The sequence below is a fragment of the Emys orbicularis genome, chromosome 2, assembly GCF_028017835.1.
Source record: "Emys orbicularis isolate rEmyOrb1 chromosome 2, rEmyOrb1.hap1, whole genome shotgun sequence".
Lineage (NCBI taxonomy): Eukaryota > Metazoa > Chordata > Testudines > Emydidae > Emys > Emys orbicularis.
This window is the reverse complement of record NC_088684.1, coordinates 243,339,584-243,359,904: the sequence shown is the minus strand read 5'-3', so window position 1 is coordinate 243,359,904 and position 20,321 is coordinate 243,339,584. Positions and strand designations below refer to the sequence as shown.

Sequence of the window (20,321 nt, the reverse complement as noted above, 5' to 3'; positions counted from 1 at the left end):
GTTTTGCGTCAATGGCTCAAATGATCCCAATAAAACACAGTCAGGCTACCTTAAAATGTGGAGTGAGCATTTCAGTATTACTTTAATTTAATGTAGATCATTTAAGACCTCTTTACTCAGCTCAAGTCTAATACAGACAGCTTCAGTTGGACCAAATTTTGACTTTAATTTCTATTAGGTGTAACTTGCTCACAGAAAAACTTGCCTAAGTTTTTCAATATGTTCTTTAAGGTCCCTAACCCAAATTAAATTAGCATCCATTATAACTTCAACATCGTCTAATCATTGAAATATTACTGCAATTACTCCTTCAAATACCCTGGGAGCAGTGCCAATACCAAACATCATTCATTTACATGTATAATGGTTTATTTAAAATCACTGCTGAATATAGAATATGAATATAGAAAATACTAGGGTCAGATTCTGTTTAGCTCTTATGCAGGTAGGCCGATGACATTCACAAAGTAACCTCCCTTACTCGGTCTGTATAAGGGCCTGCCTGAACTGTAGCTCTTACTCTCTGGGAAGAACAAGGGATGCTTCCTTCCTGCTCCGCCAGATACACACAGCTTCCCCAAGGCAGGTGGAGAGTGATGGAAAGGAAGGGACATGTTTCTGTTGCAAAAAAAAGCGAACATCATTCTGAGATGTATTAGCAGGAGTGTTGTAAGCAAGACACGAGAGGTAATTCTTCTGCTCTACTCTACCCTGAGTAGGCCTCAACTGGAGTATTGTGTCCAGTTCTGGGCGTCACAGTTCAGGAAGGATGTGGACAAACTGGAGAGAGTCCAGAGAAGAGCAACAAAAATGATTAAAGGTCTAGAAAACATGACCTATGAGGGAAGATTGAAAAAAATGGGTTTGTTTAGTCTGGAAAAGAGAAGACTGAGTGGGGACATGATAACAGTTTTCAAGTATGTAAAAGGTTGTTACAAGGAAGAGGGAGAAAAACGGTTTCTTCTTAACCTCTGAGGATAGGACCAGAAGCAATGGGCTTAAATTGCAGAAAGGGAGGTTTAGGTTGGACATTAGGAAAAACTTTCTGTCAGGGTGGTTAAGCACTGGAATAAATTGCCGAGGGAGGTTGTGGAATCTCCATCATTGGAGATTTTTAAGAGAAGATTAGACAAACACCTGTCAGGAATGGTCTAGAGATAATACTTAGTCCTGCCACGAGTGCAGGGGACTGGACTAGATGACCTCTCGAGGTCCCTTCCAGTCCTATGATTCTATCATTCTTCTCCCCCATGCACTGGCCAGAAGAGCTGGTTGATCACCCAGAAGATGCGTTCACCTACTGCACACTTGAGAATGCCAGAAGGCAAAGTGCATGCCAATAAGTGACCATCTAGTCTATCTCTGAGGCAGAATGGTTCTGCACCACCCCAGCACATGTCTATGCCTAAAAGACACAATCAGTCTCTAACAAGGGCATAAGGGGAGCCTGGGTGTGGGGATGTGTGTTAAGTCATAAAGGATATATATATAAAGGAAAACAAACATGAAGTTGTAATGATAAAGCAGAAGAGAACAATCTGGCAATGAGGAATTGATACTTGTTCCAGTTTGTGATCCACCTCTTGACCACTCTAAAATCTCACGAATCTGACACATTTCAGGCAGAAACTCATAGTTTTTGTGTAATGCGTATCTGACTACAAGAGAATAAATATGAATAAGGTTTATACTTACCCAAGCACATTTCAAATGATTCAGGATAGTGCATGGCAAACAGAATCTGCCACAGAACTGGTCCAATGAGCACCATAGACTTATGAACTCTGGGACAGAATTAGCCACTACATTCTAGGTGCACAGAATATTGTCATCATACATATTGCAATTTACACTAGTTTTCTTTATTTTCCTAAATCAGTATCCAAAAAGACAACATACATATATCAACAAAGTGAGTTAACAGAAGTTGGAGTAAGAGAAATTTAAACTACCACCACACAAAAATCTATAACTGGTACACAAATACATTTTGCAACGGGTATATTAGATGTGGGAAAGTAGAGAATGAGAAAGAGTGTGTGTGTATGTGTACTTCAGATTAAAAAGAGTGAATGAAAATGATTGAACTAATGTCTGTCTCAAGTGGTGAATAAGACTGGTGTCTGTGTGTGAGAGAGCAAGGGAAAAAGGGATGTGTAGATGAGCAGATGAAAAATTGCAAGGACAAAGGTGGCAGAAGTAAGGATAATCATTTCACATACTAGACAGATTAATGTTTGTGTGTGTCACAATATATCATTGTACATGTATAACTAGGTTAAGTGAGTAGTTTTGATTGATCTCCCTTAGCCCTAACCTCAGGATCTGAGGGATTCTGGGAAAAGTTGTCTAAATTTTTCACCTTTGGGTCACTGGTTTCAAATTCACCCAGATTAGTAACAACCAGAAACTATTACCATCTGAAATCTGTTTGACAGCTTTTTTGCATGAGTTGGTGATCTCAGTCCTTCTTTTTGGGTGATTGCATCATAAAACCCACTATCACAAATTACCATCCTTTGTTAACAGTCCCAGCAGGGAGTCCAGAAACTGAATGTGAAGGTAGAATAAAATATCTTCTTACCCACGAAGGTAAACCTTCTAGATATGGCACCCTTGAAGGGCAACATGAGGAACCGTGCCATATCTTTGGGGTGTCTACACTGAAGTAAAACATCTGTGCCTGGTGCACGTCAGCTGACTCGGGCTTGTGGTGCTTGGGCTGAGGGACTAGAAAACTGTAGTATAGATGCTCAGGCTTGGGCTGGAGCCAAAGCTCTGGGACCCCGCAATGGGGGAGGTCCCCAGATCCCAGGCTCCAGCCTGAGCATAATACCTACTCTGCAATTTTACAGACCTGCAGCCAAGCCCCAGGAGCCTGAGTCAGCTGACAGAGGTCAGCCTCGAGTGTTGAATTGCAGTGTAGACATACCCATAGTGTACCTGTTCTGTAGTAAACGGAGGACTTGATGTGTCCAGTGCTATCAGCTTGGCAATTTACAAGCCCTATATTAACTTTAAGAAACTACATCTGCTGTTTCATATTCTGGTCTGTCCGCTGGCAAATTACTTGGATGACACTTGCTCTTGCGATATTTTCAAAGAAAACTACCAATGATACTACAAATGATGACTAGCCAGACAGTACAAAATAAGAAGGGAGACAAAAAGAAAAGGGACCAGGGAAGCAATCAAATGGGAAGGCCAATATGAGGAAAAGAGAGAAAAAGACTGAAGAAAGAAGAAAGAAATAACCAAAAAGAGAAGAGGGAAGAGAGAAAGGAAGGGGAAAAGAGTTACAGAAGCAGTCAGAGACTGAAGGGAGTCAATACTTTAATGAAGAAAACCAATTAAGAAAAGAATAAGAAACAAAATGGATTTTTTTTTAAATTTAATATTAAGAGAAAATAATTGCATTTTATTTATTGCATATTTTTACACAATAAAGTAGGAAACCATAAAATTACTTCAGAACTAATCAGGACAATGTCCTGGAAACAAAGACTATGAATATTTGTTGTTTTCCCTGAACCTTATCTTACTTATATTTTTACACAGACACAGACACACACACACAAACACATACTTGCCTGGGAGAATGATAAGTCAAATATTCACATAAGTCAAGGTTATATTCATATAACTCCCATTGAGTTGCATGTGTATTTCAAATCAGATGATAACCCTTGTGTGATAGGGCATGTACCCCACTCAAGCCCTGAATGGGTTAATGTGTGCCTAAGAGGCCAATTTTGTTACCTAACTGCACCTGGAGGGAGAGACAGGCTTAACTGATCATGAAGCCCAGCTCAGCAGGAACAAGCTGGTTAGCATAAAGCAAGGAAGTTTATAGCAGAGGGGGCTGCAGGGAGAGAGTCTGAAGTCACTATTTGGGCACTAGAAGGTGGAGACATCTGGTAGGCACAGGACTGGAGCAAGCTGACCTGACATTTGTAAGTGGGTCATAGAATCATAGAATATCAGGGTTGGAAGGGACCTCAGGAGGTCATCTAGTCCAACCCCCTGCTCAAAGCAGGACCTAATCCCCAACTAAATCATCCCAGCCAGGGCTTTGTCAAGCCTGACCTTAAAAACCTCTAAGGAAGGAGATTCCACCACCTCCCTAGGTAACCCATTCCAGTGCTTCACCACGCTCCTAGTGAAGAAGTTTTTCCTAATAGCCAACCTAAACCTCCCCCACTGCAACTTGAGACCATTACTCCTTGTTCTGTCATCTGCTACCACTCAGAACAGTCTAGATCCATCCTCTTTGGAACCCCCCCTCAGGTAGTTGAAAGCAGCTATCAAATCCCCCCTCATTCTTCTCTTCTGCAGACTAAATAATCCCAGTTCCCTCAGCTTTTCCTCATAAGTCATGTGCTCCAGCCCCCTAATCATTTTTGTTGCCCTCCACTGGACTCTTTCCAATTTTTCCACATCCTTCTTGTAGTGTGGGGCCCAAAACTGGACACAGTACTCCAGATGAGGCCTCACCAATGCCGAATAGAGTGGAATAATCACGTCCCTCGATCTGCTGGCAATGCCCCTACTTATACAGCCCAAAATGCCATTAGCCTTCTTGGCAACAAGAGCACACTGTTGACTCATATCCAGCTTCTCGTCCACAGTAACCCCTAGGTCCTTTTCTGCAGAACTGCTGCCCAGCCACTCGGTCCCTAGTCTGTAGCAGTGCATGGGATTCTTGCGTCCTAAGTACAGGACTCTGCACTTGTCCTTGTTGAACCTCATCAGGTTTCTTTGGGCCCAATCCTCTAATTTGTCTAGGTCCTGTATCCTGTCCCTACCCTCCAGCGTATCTACCACTCCTCCCAGTTTAGTGTCATCTGCAAACTTGCTGAGAGTGCAATCCACGCCATCCTCAAGATCATTAATGAAGATATTGAAAAAAAACGGCCCCAGGACCGACCCTTGGGGCACTCCGCTTGATACTGGCTGCCAACTAGACATAGAGCCATTGATCACTACCCGTTGAGCCCGATGATCTAGTCAGCTTTCTATCCAGGCTGGTATGTCCCCCTGGTGACTAAACAGCATACATAGTCCACCAGACAACCTTCACCAAGTATTTTTTATGATTGTTTCACCTTTGTGCTCCAGGTACAACACCAATATAGCAGCAGCAGCTAGCAGGAGTCCCCTCTTGCTGCCTGGCTCAGCCTTTTACCTACTTGCCTTCTTCTCCCAGTTATCCAGCTGGTAAGGTAATTACCTCATCCCCTTCTCCACACGTGCCAGTGATCCCTTCTAATTTTCCAAGCCAGTTCACTACCTAACTCCCTCCTACTCTAACCCTGAGTGCTCTAAGTGACCAGAGACCTGGCTTCCAGAAAGCTCTATTTATAGCTGCTAAGAGTGCCCTATCACACCTTGGGAAGCAAAATAAACACAGGACAATTAATTCTATGTTTAAAATATATCTATTACACTAGTTTACTCAATGTACACTAACATTTTTTTTCCCCAAATGCTAGGCCCTTCATACTTAAAACAAAAGCCATCATGAAATCCATAAAATGTGGGCTTTAACTCTGACATACACTGATCAAGGCTATGACACCAATATAACAATTACCAAAAAGTTCAAAATAATTTGTAAATAGTGACACTTTGCTAACCAGCTTTACATTTTGTCTAACAATTATTGTTTCCTGTGCTAGGGGGCAAGAACACTAGAATAATATATTTTTCCATGATGATATTGCCTGCTGTCAGGGAAAAGGCAATAGAATTGGTACCATTTTCAGAAACACCCGATTAACAACGTCTTGGGGGTCAGATCTTTAACTGAGGTAAATTGGTGTAACTCCACTGAAGCTGACAGAGCTATGCCAATTTAGACCACTTCAGGATCTGGCCTTTGATCTTTCTGTTTCTAAACCAAAAGATACATATATGTCCTAGTTTTTAGAGGAACTTTCTTTTGCTCAGGAAAAGACATTTGAAACTGTTATTCTTAAAACCCCCACTACATTAAAAACACTAAGTTACTATGTTTAATGCATTCTTCTTAAATAACTCACTTATGCTAAATAGCTTGCTGCATGTTTGCTTGGCACTTCATAAAGCTATCATACAGTCAAATGATTGCATTGGACCCTTCAGAACATCATCCAGCCAAACCCAAAAGTAAACTTTATTTGTTAACCAATCTCTCAATAGTGCAGTGAACCATTCATAAAACCAGACTTGCACAACCCTAACATCTCCTCATCTGGAAACTAACCATCGATTCCTTAAGAATGTGGTACAGTTTGGAGTCATATGAAAAGTATCATTTTAATATAAAATACACACCTATATTTTGGGAAACTCAAGTGCAGAGAAACCAAAAGTCATACACAGTAAACACAAAAGTGTCATAATGAGGGTGTGAAATCAGGCAACACAAAGTCAATCTCAACACCATGATAACTGAGCATGCCTCTTTGGGCTGCTGTCAAATCCTGCAGAATAATTAAGATCCGGGAATAAATTAAATCTGGAGGTTGGGCAGCACGTGAGGGTATTTCTTTCGAAGTTTATGGCCAGCAATATATTATTTTTACTTAGCAGGATAACACACATTGTTGTCTCTGACTTCTTTTGATTTGATACATTATGTACCAACCACAATTAACAATTTCTCCTATGGTAAAGCCTCAAAATGTATGAGAAATATGATAAAAGGCTAAGAAAAAAATTCCCAAATTCTGATCAATTGTACAGTCAAAAATATGTATCAGAAATATATACTTCTAAAGGCAACCCATAATCTTAAATTGGCAAAATGACTCATTTTCTGAAAAGGAAAAAAAAAATCTAGAGTCCCTAGGGTCTGCAAATTGCATGCTGCATTCTTAAAAACAAATATCTTACCTCGTAAGTAAATGCCAAGGAAGCAATGTATATTTTCAGGTAACTAAGTTTGTGCAGAGCTAGAAAGACTGAGCAGCGGACGACTTCCAAACTAGCTGCTTTGGGCCTAGAAATAAGAATTAAAATTAATGTTCAGTCTTTTCTCCTTTGCATGTAATCTGTTGAGTACTTCAGTGACAAATAGGAATACAGAACAAGGCACTGATGATATCCTGTAGTAATATGCAGTTGCAACTGAGTTTTCACTATAAATCTGATTTAAAGTTTACAATTTAAAACCTTAGCTCTGAATTTCCTGGATTAGTAAACTTGATTTGGGAATCATTTCGATATCTGAGTAATGTGTTCTACCTTAAATTACTGATATATATATACTCTCAATCTTAATTCTATTTTAATGTAGTTTTTGCCTGGGACACTCTGAATAACGCTGTAACCTATTAATCCCTATTGGTGCAGTAAATTATTTATTATACAAGAGGTGAGGGTAAGAATGGGGCATGGCAAAATTATGAAAAATTCCTAATGAATAATTTGAGCCTCTCTTTACACAATTCTAATTTTCCTTTATTTACACCCATCCACATTTTAGCTGCATAAATTCTAAACTTCTCCTGTACATTGCCAAATTCTTTCCCTGTGCTGAAATAAACAATTTAGTGTGTAAAGATCAAAGGTATTTACCTCTGAATGTCAAACAGAGCAGGATTGTCACTGGAATGTTAAATGAAGACATAACCATGTATTTAAATAGTTGCACAGTTTTCAGGCAGGCTGAATACCATTTCTCTCTACAGTTGTTTTCCATTATTTCTTAGGTCCTTACTCATGTTGAGTAGCCCGACAGTCCAACTCATGGTGTTGGATACTATTTATAAGTGCATCACAATTTGGTCCATACATTGCAACGTGCAAGTATTTGATTAACATTATAGTCATTTTATACTTTAATGGTTGCCATACTTTATAAGTGATTGTGGTAGCCAATGGACTTTTTTTTTCCACAGCCAGGAAACAAGAAAAGAAAGAAAATGTTTCATGTCTTGCCTTTGCTCCAAAAGGAATCCAATGGAGGTCAATGTCAGGATAATGTAGCCAATCCTCAGGAGAAGAGTTACCTGTGATAATGTCTGTTAAAACAACAAAGAGGCAAATTACTCATTTAGGGTAACTCTCTGAAGGGATATTGGGTTCTAAACATGACACTGGAGCAGCCTGAACTTTCACTCTCAATTATACATTAGTGTTTCCTTTTAAAGTAGTTTGATATTTTGAACTTTAAAAAAACCCGTGCCAGATTCTCCAGCCCACTCCCTAAATGTTCTTATTTTTGCTTCTTGGAAGCTACAAGAATCAGATTTTTCCCAAAATAATTCTTATCATAGGATTAGTCTTCAAAATATTTTTTTAAAATTTTCATTACTGTTTCCCCCCTGAAATTATTTGAACCCTTCATACTGGTACCCAAAAGCAAACAGCTATTTTTTCTAAATATTTTTTCTAAGCCCAGCCTGCTCTTTTTCCTGTTCATAATGTGTTTGCAGCTTTGCAATGGTTCCCCAGAGGGTACAGGCAGTTGAAAACAATATTGCTTAAAAAAAATGAAGACGGTTAGTAACCGTTTTTTCTTCTTCAAGTGTTTGCTCATGTCCATTCCATGCTAGGTGACTCACAAGCAGTACCGCTGGAGGTGGGCTCGGAGCTCATGCACATGCTGACTGCAACACTGTTTTTCCACATCGTCACAGGCCTGTTGGGTGATGGCGTAGTGAGAAGTGAAGGTATGAACCAGTTTGCAGCTCAGGTGGATTGGTACCTGCATGAGGAACACTGCTGATGAAGCCTGGACTCTTGTGGAATGAGCGGTCATGATGGCCAGAGGCGGAACCTTCACCTGCTTGTAGCAAGCTTGGATACAGGCGGTTATCCAGAATGAGATTTTTTTCAGATCTCTCATCCTTTCTGCTACTGCTACAAAGAGTTGCGTTGAGCTGCAGAAGGGCTTAATTCTCTCAATCTAAAAGGCCTGGGCCCACCTAAAATCCAACATATGATGCTGATGTTTTTCAGTGGTCTTGTGAGGTTTTGGAAAGAAGACAGACAGAAAAATGTCCTGATTGTTATGGAATTGTGATACCACCTTTGGTAGGAAGGCCAGATGGGGGCACAGCTGGACCTTATAGTGGAAGAACACTGTATAAGGGGGTTCTGATGTCAGGGCTTTGATCTTTGAGACCCTTCTGGCTGAGGTGATTGCCACAATAAAGGTGGCCTTCCAAGAGAGAAGTAGTAGGGAGCATGATGCTAACAGCTTGAAGGGAGGCCTCGTGAGCCTTGACAGGACCAGGTTTAAGTCCCATGTCAAGATTGGTTTGTGAACCTGAGGGTAGAGTCTTTCCAGCACCTTGAGAAACCTGACCATCATCTCATGAGAGAACACTGATCTGCCATTCACTGGAGGGTGGAAGACTGAACTGGCTGCCAAGTGAACCTTAATAGACAAGAGAGACGGACCTGGATGCTTTAGGTTGAGCAGATAGTTCAAGATAGACTTCAGAGAAGATCGGGATGGAGATAGATTCCATTCAGCGGCCCCAAAAGTGAAACGTTTCCACTTGGTCTAGTCGAAGATTTTATACTACCTAGCAAGACCTGTCGAACTTGATCAGAGCAGGCCTGCTCTTCAGGGGTCTGCCATGCAGCAACCATGCAGTCAAGTGCAGGGAGGTGAGGTTTGGGTGAAGCAACCAGCCGTGGTCTTATTAATTCAAGTCCGGTTGGAGTGGGAGTGCAAGTGGAGCTGCCACCGAGAGGTCCAGAAACACACCAAACCAATGCTATCAGGATAACCCTCACCTTGTTCCATTTGATTTTAGGAGGACCTTGTAAACCAAGGGGATAGGTGGGAAGATGTACAGCAGGTGGTCTGTCCATAAGACCAGGAAGGCATCGGAGAGGGAACCCATGCTGTGCCTGAGCAATGAACAGAACTGATAGCATTTCCTGTTCTGTGTGGTGGTGAACAGGTCCACCTGGGGAGGCCCCCACTTCTGGAAGATGACACTGACGACCTCCGGGTGAAGGGACCACTCATGGTGAGAGGAAAAGGATTTGCTTAGGCAATCCGCCAGTGTGTTTCAGGCTCACAGGAAATGTGACATCTCGAGGTGAATGGCATGTTTCATGCAAAAGTCCCACAGCCAGAGGGCCTCCTAGCACAGGGCTGAAGATCGAGCCCCTACCTGCTTATTGATGTAAAACATTGATGCAGCATTGTCCATCAAGACCTGCACCACTTTGCCTGAGATCTGGGGAAGGAACATCTAGCAAGCCAAGCGTACTGCCCTCAGTTCCCTGATGCTTATATACAGGGAGAGTTCTTCCTGGGACCACAGGCCCTGAGATTGCCGAGGTGGGCTCCCCATCCCAGGTCTGACACATCCAAGACTAGGGTTACTGATGGTTGAGGGGCAGCAAACAGTACCCCCTCTATTACGGATCCTGGGTTTCTCCACCAGGTCAGCGAAGCAAGGAACTGGAGGCAGGATCATAAGTATTGAGTCCAGGTAATGTCTGCTTGGGGAGTAGACTGACGCCAGCCACATCTGTAGGAGTCTGAGGCGTAGCCTTGCATACTGCACCATGTAGGTACATACTCCCACATGACCCAATAGTTTGACGCAGACCCGAGCAGTCATTATTGGGTGGATCATGACCTTGGAAATCAGGTCCAACATAGCTCAGAATCAGGCCGCTGCCATAAAAAAGAATGGCCTTCAGCCGAATATCTCTATCCGTTCTCATGCAGGGTTTGAAGTCCCTGCAGATCTGGCACTTCTCTCTAATGCAGGCTCCTCCAGACACTTTAGACAGCTAGTGTGCAGGTCACTAACTGGCATCTGCTTGCCGCACAAGGCACATGGTTGAAGTCCGGGGAAAGGGGCATGCCCTGCCCCAGGGGCAAAAAGTCCCTTGATGACAGGGACAGTAACACTACAATATATAGTAACTCTAACTAAGAACTGTAACACTAACTACAATAACTATACAAATATGAACAAAGAAAGTCCAAACCACTGGGAAAGAAGACTTTCTACAGCAAGAGGTGTTGTTCCAGCAACTGTCACAGGAGATAAGAAGGAACCGAGAGGGCATGGGGCTGGCGGTGCCCTTTATACCGGCACATATGTGTGTGACTCCAGTGGGCGCTAGAGCCGGCCCAATAGATACCACTGAAGGAAAAATCTCTGAGAACTGTGCATGCAGTGCACACACACCAAGCATGGAATGGACATGAGCAAGCACTCGAAGAAGAATAGAATTGTTAGCACACTGAGAATCAAGAGTCAATATATTTGTGTGTTTACTTTTCCTTTCTGATGTATAAAGATGTATAAACTTTTGCTTCCCCAAAAGAAAAAAAAAATAAGTTTCACCCTGTTTATGGATTTGAAATGTCAGGAATACCATACGAGGATGTCCACATGAGAGCTGGTTGATTTTTTTTTAATTGCAATTCACAGGGCTCAAATGGAGGCATTTTTTCAAATTTTTTCGTGACTTCTTTATCAAAATTATTATCAACATTGTTTGTTTACCAACACATAGTTTTCAATAGGCAAAGGGAAAATATTTTGGAAAAAAATGAAAATTTTAAAGATGTTAACGGTTTCCATGAAACCACTTTTCACTTGAAAAATTCTGACTAGCTCTAGTCCTCACTTGCCTCTGTTTGATGGACCTGACATGAGATAGAGAGGACCTAAATAAAGATGTCACCCAAGCTTGTAAACTAAACTGCAGATTTTGCTCCCCACCACTGGGGAAGGAGAAAATACTGAAATTCAGATGGCATCCTGTGAAGATTTATACACATGCATAATCTCACTCATGCGAATAGTCTCCTACAGTGTGTGTGTAAATCTTTGCAGGATTGGGACTCAGTCATCCAAGAATTATCCTTCTGTTCTCCCTAATCTCAGTTTGCAAAGGGAGAATTAAATGCAACCTGTGTGACTGTTAGGTTCCAGCAAAGAGAAGGGAGTATAGATATATTTCTAATGTAAAAACATAAAAGCGAGAAAAAGAACAGAGGCAGTCTTTATATAGACTCAAAGATAACTAAGCTTTTAGCAGCTGGATTACAATGATATGCAGTTCACATATATAGAGCCCTTGCTCATAAACAATAAGAAAGCAGGGGAAAAATTGGTGCAAACTGTCTACTTCACAGTTTCTGCTTCTTGGACCACTTTTTATTTCTTCTCAGCAACTCTGTCAATTGGGAAGTATAATTTGTAGTGGCATCTGTATCCTTTGTCAAACCTGATGCAGGTACTATGCTTGACAGAAGGAGGGCCTGTAGATCACCATTATTTACAAGTCAAACCTATTCTGACCCTCTTATGCTATGTAGACACGCTGAAAGGAAGAATATATACTGCATCACTTGTCTCCCAGGGTACGTCTACACTACCTGCCGGATCGGCAGGTAGCGATCTATCTATCGGGGATCGATTTATCGCATATAGTGTAGACGTGATAAATCGATCCCCGATCACTCTCCCGTCGACTGCTGAACTCCAGCTCGGCGAAAGGCGGAAGCAAAGTCGACGGGGGAGCCATGGCCATCGATCCCGTGCTGTGAGGACGCGAAGTAAGTAATTCTAAGTCGATCTAAGATACGTCGATTTCAGCTACGCTATTCTCGTAGCTGAAGTTGCTTATCTTAGATCGATCCCCCCCCCCCAGTGTAGACCAGGCCCCACTCTCAAAGCGCTCTACTTTCTGAAATGGTGAAGGGTGAATAGGGTGACCAGATGTCCCGATTTTATAGGGACAGTCCTGATTTTGGGGTCTTTTTCTTATATAGGCGCCTATTACCCCCCACCCCATCCCGATTTTTCACACTTGCTGTCTGGTCACCCTAAGGGTGAACCATGTGACTTTTTTGGCAGGTACAGGTGCAGTATGTGTAAATTAAGTGCAGTATGTCACAGTAGATGGGGAAAGTGCCACATTCAAGCCATTTCGCATAGCAAAAATGCGTTCCCACATTTGTAGGCTGTTACTGTGGGCTGTCTTTTAAACTTACAATAAACCAAAGTAATCTGCATCCAAATATAGTGTAATATAATAACAGATTTATTCTAATATATTGTGGTAAGAGGAAACGCTGGAAACATCAGCCCATAGTGTAAATGTGTTTATTATTTAACTACTATAACTTTCTTTTTACAGTTCTAACACTGTAGTTACTCCCTAGCATGGTTCCTCAATTTACATTTCAAACTTGTTTCATGGTATCACCCCATAAAGTGGACTCTGGCAGCTGAGCATCAGTTTCCTAAGCGTTAATCTATCAAGATCAACAAAAAAGTCAGTTGATTATTGCATTAAACCAAGCATTATATATTAAATGTGTGCATTGCAAGTTGCAGTGAGAAAGGAATGTGCCTTTTACATCTTAGCATTACTGCTAGCATCCTCTTTCCACTCCAAAAATTATATGTATGCATAGCTAGATAAAATAAATGAGTATTTATATACTACAGTATTTGAATAAACAGAGAAGCCCGTGAGACCACAGCAGGGTCCCCAATTACAAGTCAGCCACAACTTTTGCAATGTGGTTATTGGCTGCAATCAAACAGAAAAAAATATTTCTGTTGGATTTTGATTTCATTGCAAGCTTTCAAAATGTCACAAAGTTTAAGAAAAGGAGTTATGGAATTTGGGGAAGAAATTTACACTGCTTCCTAATCAACAGACTATTTTTTAATCAACAGACTATTTTTTAGTAAAGAAGAAATAATTTACTCAAACCAAGTAAATACACCATTCAAAATGAATGTGTATTTAGATAAGAGTCAGTTTCCAAATTTACTTTTCGTTTCAAGGGATTTTAGATTATTTTATTTTTGTGAAGTGTCCCACAAAAGTATTTCTCATCCTGGCATATTGCAGAGCTTCAGCCCCTATGAAAGGTACACCTTTCAGAATTTACCAAATGCTAACAATCTGTACCACATTTTATGTTTCCTCATCTAGCAGCACTAATGCAGAATTCAGTTTCGGTGTTAAGGAGGTAGCTTTGTTAAGTTTCTCTATTTAGAGGCTTTTATCTGATCCCCTTAAAACTTTAGTGAGTGCTTAAAAATACAGGACGATGTACACCACCCAATGATGTCCTGTTGCGTTAGATTATGATTGTGTTCTCAGCCTTTGTGAGGCATGTTTTTATCTTATCTTTTCTCTTGGTCTCATCAAAACTGCTCATGTACTAACAATCTAACAAAAGTACGCATATTAACATGTGCTATAGTATCAATCAGCAATAAGACACTCCAGAAAGTGTTGATTAAAATACACTTTGAGTGATTTTTGTAGTAGATGCAGTTATGAAACTGATGACTTTTGTTTTTAATGTACTGCAGTTTTACATTTCCAGCATTTTCTCTGGGACTGATCCAAAGCACATTGCCTTCAGTGAACTTTCGCTCAGACCTTGGTGTACAGAGCTCAGCAGTAACTTTTATTCTCAGAATGTTGTGCAGACTGCTATGGAGAAAAGAAAGACAATGTGCTCTCTCTTGCAGAAAATTTATAATTTGTTCTTTCTTGTTTTGCTGTTTTCTTAAGTTAAATTAAAGGTCATTCTTACTGAAGGTATATGGCTGCTCTTTATGTATGGAAAAACTTAACACTTTTAAAGGACATGAAACCAAAGACTGAGTGACTCTAATCACATGAGGAATGTAATAACTGTGTGCTGCTCGAGTGTCTTATTGCTATTATGAAATGGAACTTATTCCCCCCAAATTAGGAAAACAGTTAGCTCTTTCCATTTATGGAGCTATGCCATGGTTATGGCATAATTTGTAGCCAAGCAGAAAGTTCCAGTTTTGTCTACAACCATTTCATAACTCAATGTACAGGAAAACTGATACTAAATGAAGAATTTGCCAAGTTACGTTATTCATATATGTGCTCTCTTCTTGGGACAGTTTCCCCTCTGTATTTTTAAAAAGATCCAGGAACTTGGTCTTCTGTCCAGCACTGCTTTCTTCAACTTCTTTGGCATTTATTTCCTGAAGTATGGGCACTTCTCTTCCTGTTTTCTCTATTACCCCATTACCTCATGTTTTATGCAGGTCATTTTCTGCTCATTTTGCAACTTTAAATTTACAACAGTGAACCTTCAGGATGGTTCATTTGTGAAATTGTGGAGAATTTGAAAGAATAATGTTAAAGGTCTTAGGGTTTTATTTAAACTTCCTTTAATCCTTTGACAGCACTTCTTAAACAGCTGCAGTTGTAAATGATAGTACAAAAAATAGTTGGGGCCACATATTCCCCCATCCTGAGGGGAAAAACAAAACAAAACCAGGGAGAAATTCATGTGCAATACACTATAGCTCTTGCTGCTGCAAAGACCCACTGTATGCACACCTAGGGCAATCAGATTTACTGGTGGCAGCGGACATGGCCTGAAAACCATTCATAGCCTGGAGATCCACAATACATGACACTAGAAACTGATCTCTCTCTCATATGCACTGTAGCTCTAGCCCATGCCCTCAGAAATTGCACCACAGCCGTGCACCGTATTACCTTTGGATCCCCAAACCATGGAGACACACGTGACCTTCTGGTGAGGTCACAGGGTATGCAGAATAAGTTGATATTAGTTCAAGTAGAGTTAACTTTTTTCACTTAAATTATGCAGGGATGCTGTGTAAAATAGTTGTTCTTTAACTCCTCTCCCACCAGAATGGCACAATCTCTATTTTGTGTGCTATTCAGACTTTACCTATTTGGTACTGAATGGCTTTGGGAGGCTATATGGTGCCATGGGATCATACCTTATAGCTTGCCACCATGCAGGCCCCAACTCATTGTTGCAGTTTCAGACCATCTTCCTGCCCTACATGTCATGGACTGGAGAAGGAGCATTCGAACCAGAGAACCAACACAAATATTTTGACCAAGATTTTTTGAAAGTGACAACTGATTTTGGAAGCCTACATTTTTGGGTGCCCAACTTCAGACATTTCAATAAGGATTGATCTTTAGAAAGTGCCCAGCACTTATCCTCTAAAAAATCAGGCCTCTAAGTTTTTACCATTGGGCAACCAGAAACTCAAGCACCCAAATTCATTTTTGAAAATGTTGATATTAATTCTTTTATCTGTAATTCCAATAAGTTGGCTTCGTTCTACCTTTTTACTTGAATTATCCTAAACTTTATGCATTTATAGAACTATGTAACAATGCTAAAATCTGAAGAGCAGGCTGATAAATATCTGAATTAAAGGGGGGAAAAAGAAGATTCTTGGTATTGGGAAAAAACCTTAATCCCTAATTTGTTTGTGAAGGGGAAAAATATCGTTCATATTATAGAGTTGTGATAAACTCACGACAGACAGCTGTAAGGGCGGGGTAGAAAACAGTCCCAGAAGGTTAAAGGCCCTCTTCCCTATCAACTGGGGAGGGGTGGCTACAGGTCAATCAGGTTCAGCTGAGAAGGGGTTACCAGAGATCAATTAGGATCAGCTGAGAGAGAGTTACCTGAGGTCAATTAGGATCAGCTGATTCCAACTAAGGGCTGCCTGAGACCTTTTTAAACCCTCCCCGGGGCGGGGGGGGGGGGGAGTCAAGCTGCCAGTAGGCGAGGAGCAGCAAAACAGAAAGCCTCACCTGGAGGGGGAGCTACATTCCCTCCCATAAGGGAGAAAAACAAGCCTAAAAGACTGGTTGAGAGAAGGACGGACTGCCCCTGTGCAGCCAAGAGGGACTGTTTTACCCCAAGCCCGTCTTGCCAAGGCTAAAAACAGCTGAGGCTGGTGAGCCCGAGAAGGTGCCTTGCCATAAAGTATATTTTAGTTTCATCATCATAGACACATTTCTTAGGCATGATTCCAATCTCTGTTGCACTGGTTTTAAACTGGTACAATTCTATTAACTTTAAAAATAATATATGAAGATATACCAATCTCATAGAACTGGAAGGGACCCTGAAAGGTCATCGAGTCCAGCCCCCACACCTTCACTAGCAGGACCAAGTACTGATTTTTGCCCCATATCCCTAAGTGGCCCCCTCAAGAATTGAACTCACAACCTTGGGTTTAGCAGGCCAATGCTCAAACCACTGAGCTATCCCTCCCCCATCAGTGGAGTTACCACGACTATAGCAACATAAGTGAGAATAGAATCAGGCCCTTACAGAATCTGTTTTATTACTTCAATTTTAACATTAAAAACATCTCACACCAGATATTTTTTTGCTAACATTAAACACTTCATTTCACTAAAAGTGTGAATTACTTACAGCCTGGGTCTCAAACAGGTCCACATAAAAGCCCAGCATCAAGGCAAAATGTACTACTGCATAGACAGAAAGATATATTGGCAATTTGGGATTGAATGGAACCTCTTTTCCAGTGATCTACATGCATCAAAACAGATAATAGTCTTCATTAGTAATCTATTTAATCATGTTATCCTTTAGTACCTATGTTAATTGCAAATCCCAAGTGATTAAGGGTCATATTTAATGGCACGTGACTAGTCACTTAGGAATATGGGGAAGAAAGGTAGAAGAATGCTGTTATCAAAATATATACATAATCTATTGTGAGAAATAGATTAAAATAAAGTTTTTTTAAGTGCTACTTTATGCAAAACATTTGAAAATCTCTCTCAAATGAATGATGAAAAGATCTTTGAAGTATAAAAGTCTATATGTGTCTACTCTTTTACTCAAATATAAAGGGAAAACACAGCTAAAACTTCCATTTCATTAAGTCTCTGTTTCATTTCCCTCTTCTTTAATACTGCTAATTTAAGATGGTACAAGCAGAGTTTTTAACCTTGATCCAATAGCACTAATAGGGCAAGTAAATTATATGCAACTGAAAGCCTGCTATATATTCAATTTACCACTGGGATTTCCTCAGGAAGGCCGAGTCTAGGTTTTCCTGGTCCCCAACCTGGGCCTTTGAATATTACAGAGAGTTTATTACTGAATCCAGGTGTGGCCCAAAACGTGCTCCATATATAAGCCAAGTGACATAACTGTGAAGACATAAGTAATTGTCCATATTTATTATTAAAAATAGCAATTTAGCAAAACATTTACTTTACCCTGCTTTACCAAAGGACTGATATTCAGAGGTTCTGAGAACTCAAAATTCCAGTGAAAATGCAGAAATGTTTCACTAACAGTTCTGAATGGAACCTTCTACGTGTAACTATTTCTAGGTCTAAATGCCACTCAGAAATCCCCATGTTTCACATCAAGTATCAGACTAATTTATTGGTAGAACACATTTTTCTGGGCCAGGACAAGGGTTTAAGTTCCACAGCAGGACCCAGGCTCAGGGATCAGACTGCCATACAGTGATAAGGGGAACTGCAGTGTTAGAGACACTGGACCAGATTCTGTTCTGATTCTCATCCTGTGCATCCCCGTTATCTTTGAAATGAGATTTGAAACAAGTGGAAGGTAAACAACCTTTTGGGTTTTGTGAAAAGAGGCAAGGTTAATTGTCATCCCTTAGTCAACAATCTTCCTCAATTAAACAGATTCCAATGTTCAAACTGTATCTCAGCTTTTATTGAGCGCATGTTGGCTGCTGCATTTACTGCCAACAGTAACATTAATTAATTGTTTAATAAATCATTCTGGGATACCCTGAATGTCAAAGGTAATAAATAGATGTGTTAAGAACAAATTATATAAGACATCAGACTGGGGAATTGCTTCTAAAAGAGCAATATTTAGAGCAGATATATGTAACAAATAAAATACACTTTGTATCTCTACCACCTGCTCATAAAGAATGTTATCCTAACTTAGCAGGGCAAAAGACTAATCATTACATGAACATAACTCATCCCTTTTGTAAATCCACTGATTTCAGTGGTGTCACAACATGAATAATTTTCACCCATTGCATTTTCACCACCAGTGTGTACAGCTGAACCCTTCATCCTTATGAGAACACTGAAATATACTACAGCGAGAAATGATAAGATAATAATTGAGATTTGCAGAAATATTTTATATGTGGTTTATATGAAATGGTTTAAAACATTGACATGTGCCAGAGTTACAGTAAACACTTCAAATAATTACAAAACAATCTATAGTACAGCATAGTTTGCCTCCAGTCTCTCAAAAATGTACATTTCTTTTGAATATAAGTTCATGTTAAAATATATAAGTTCAATAAGAAAAAATACATTACCTGGACCTTGAAAGGCTCAAATGTATTTATTGGGTGTGTTAGGCCATATATAACTTTATCATTTTCTGCCACAAATGTTCCTGGAAGGAGGAAAAATAATCAAGCTTAAGAGCATAAAACTTCCTATTTGCAACATTAATTAACATTAGCAACAGCAATTTATTTCACTTACCAAAAATTCTGTCCCAAATAATGAGGGTACCACCATAATTTTTGTCAATACAGTAAGGATTTCTGCCTATAAAAAAAATATTCAGTGCAATTATGAAAAATCTGTGAATTCTACAAACTTCAACTGAAGTAGTGAATCTCTATTGTAAGTCTGATTTTCTTACCTACTAACTGAGATAGGAGGTGGCTAACCTTCCGCTGTTAACCAGCTATAACTTTTCTTATGCCTTACATCTGACTACTAAAATATAGCTCAGGGTAAAAACATATTCATCATTATTGCAACTTACATGAAGTCAATGGAATTACGCCTGGGGTGGATTTACCCCAACATGTATGTACATACAAAAGTTAAAAAACAAACAAACAAACAAACAGAAAAATCACCAAAAATGATCCACATTGTAGCTAACAAGATATATGCCAAATATACACAAAATATGTACAATGATCTCATGAATGACTTCCTGTTGCCTCCTGTACACCTCCTATATTATAGGCCCGATCTCGCCCCCCACTTAAATCATGAGGAGCTCTGCTAATGACTTAATTGTGAGCAGGATCAATCTCTCTATCTAGTACAGGGCTCCACATCTTTAAGTTTTCTGCATGTGCAAGTAGTCCCATTAAAGTCAATGAGCTAAATTCTGCCCTCAATTACCCCAACTGGATTACTCTGGTGAAGTCAATGGAGTTAAACCTGTGCATCACTTGTGTAAACCTGATTAGATTCAGGGCGGATAGGCTCACTCTGGATTTATAGCAGTGAAAATGAGACCACAATTTGGACTGTCAATACTTATGCAAATTTGCAGGATTGGACACTTACAGAACCCACCCTTTAAAATATCTGTACAGTGCCATAAACACTTAACACATAGCTATAATAAATAGCTACAACATCCGCTGTACATTTAGCTATATTTGAGCGTGGTTCAAATTAGTTTATTAAGTTTCTCCATCTCCCTGTTATTGTTCTACTTATTATCTCTGCTCTTTACAAGATACTCAGTGAATGAGCCT

At 40.2% G+C, this 20,321-nt stretch overlaps 1 protein-coding gene across 1 annotated transcript in view; it reads right to left on the bottom strand.

Moving 5' to 3' along the window:
- Positions 1-516: 516 nt before the first annotated feature.
- Positions 517-20,321, bottom strand: part of AGMO (alkylglycerol monooxygenase) — a 157,211-nt gene continuing 137,406 nt past the window's right edge. Inside the window, exons 7-13 of the mRNA XM_065399900.1 lie at positions 19,300-19,365; positions 19,128-19,207; positions 17,818-17,952; positions 17,207-17,323; positions 7,924-8,006; positions 6,877-6,982; positions 517-618 (exon numbers count right to left, since the gene is read on the bottom strand). Coding sequence (XP_065255972.1) covers positions 517-618; positions 6,877-6,982; positions 7,924-8,006; positions 17,207-17,323; positions 17,818-17,952; positions 19,128-19,207; positions 19,300-19,365 — 689 coding nt within the window. The remainder of the gene's footprint in view (positions 619-6,876; positions 6,983-7,923; positions 8,007-17,206; positions 17,324-17,817; positions 17,953-19,127; positions 19,208-19,299; positions 19,366-20,321) is intronic.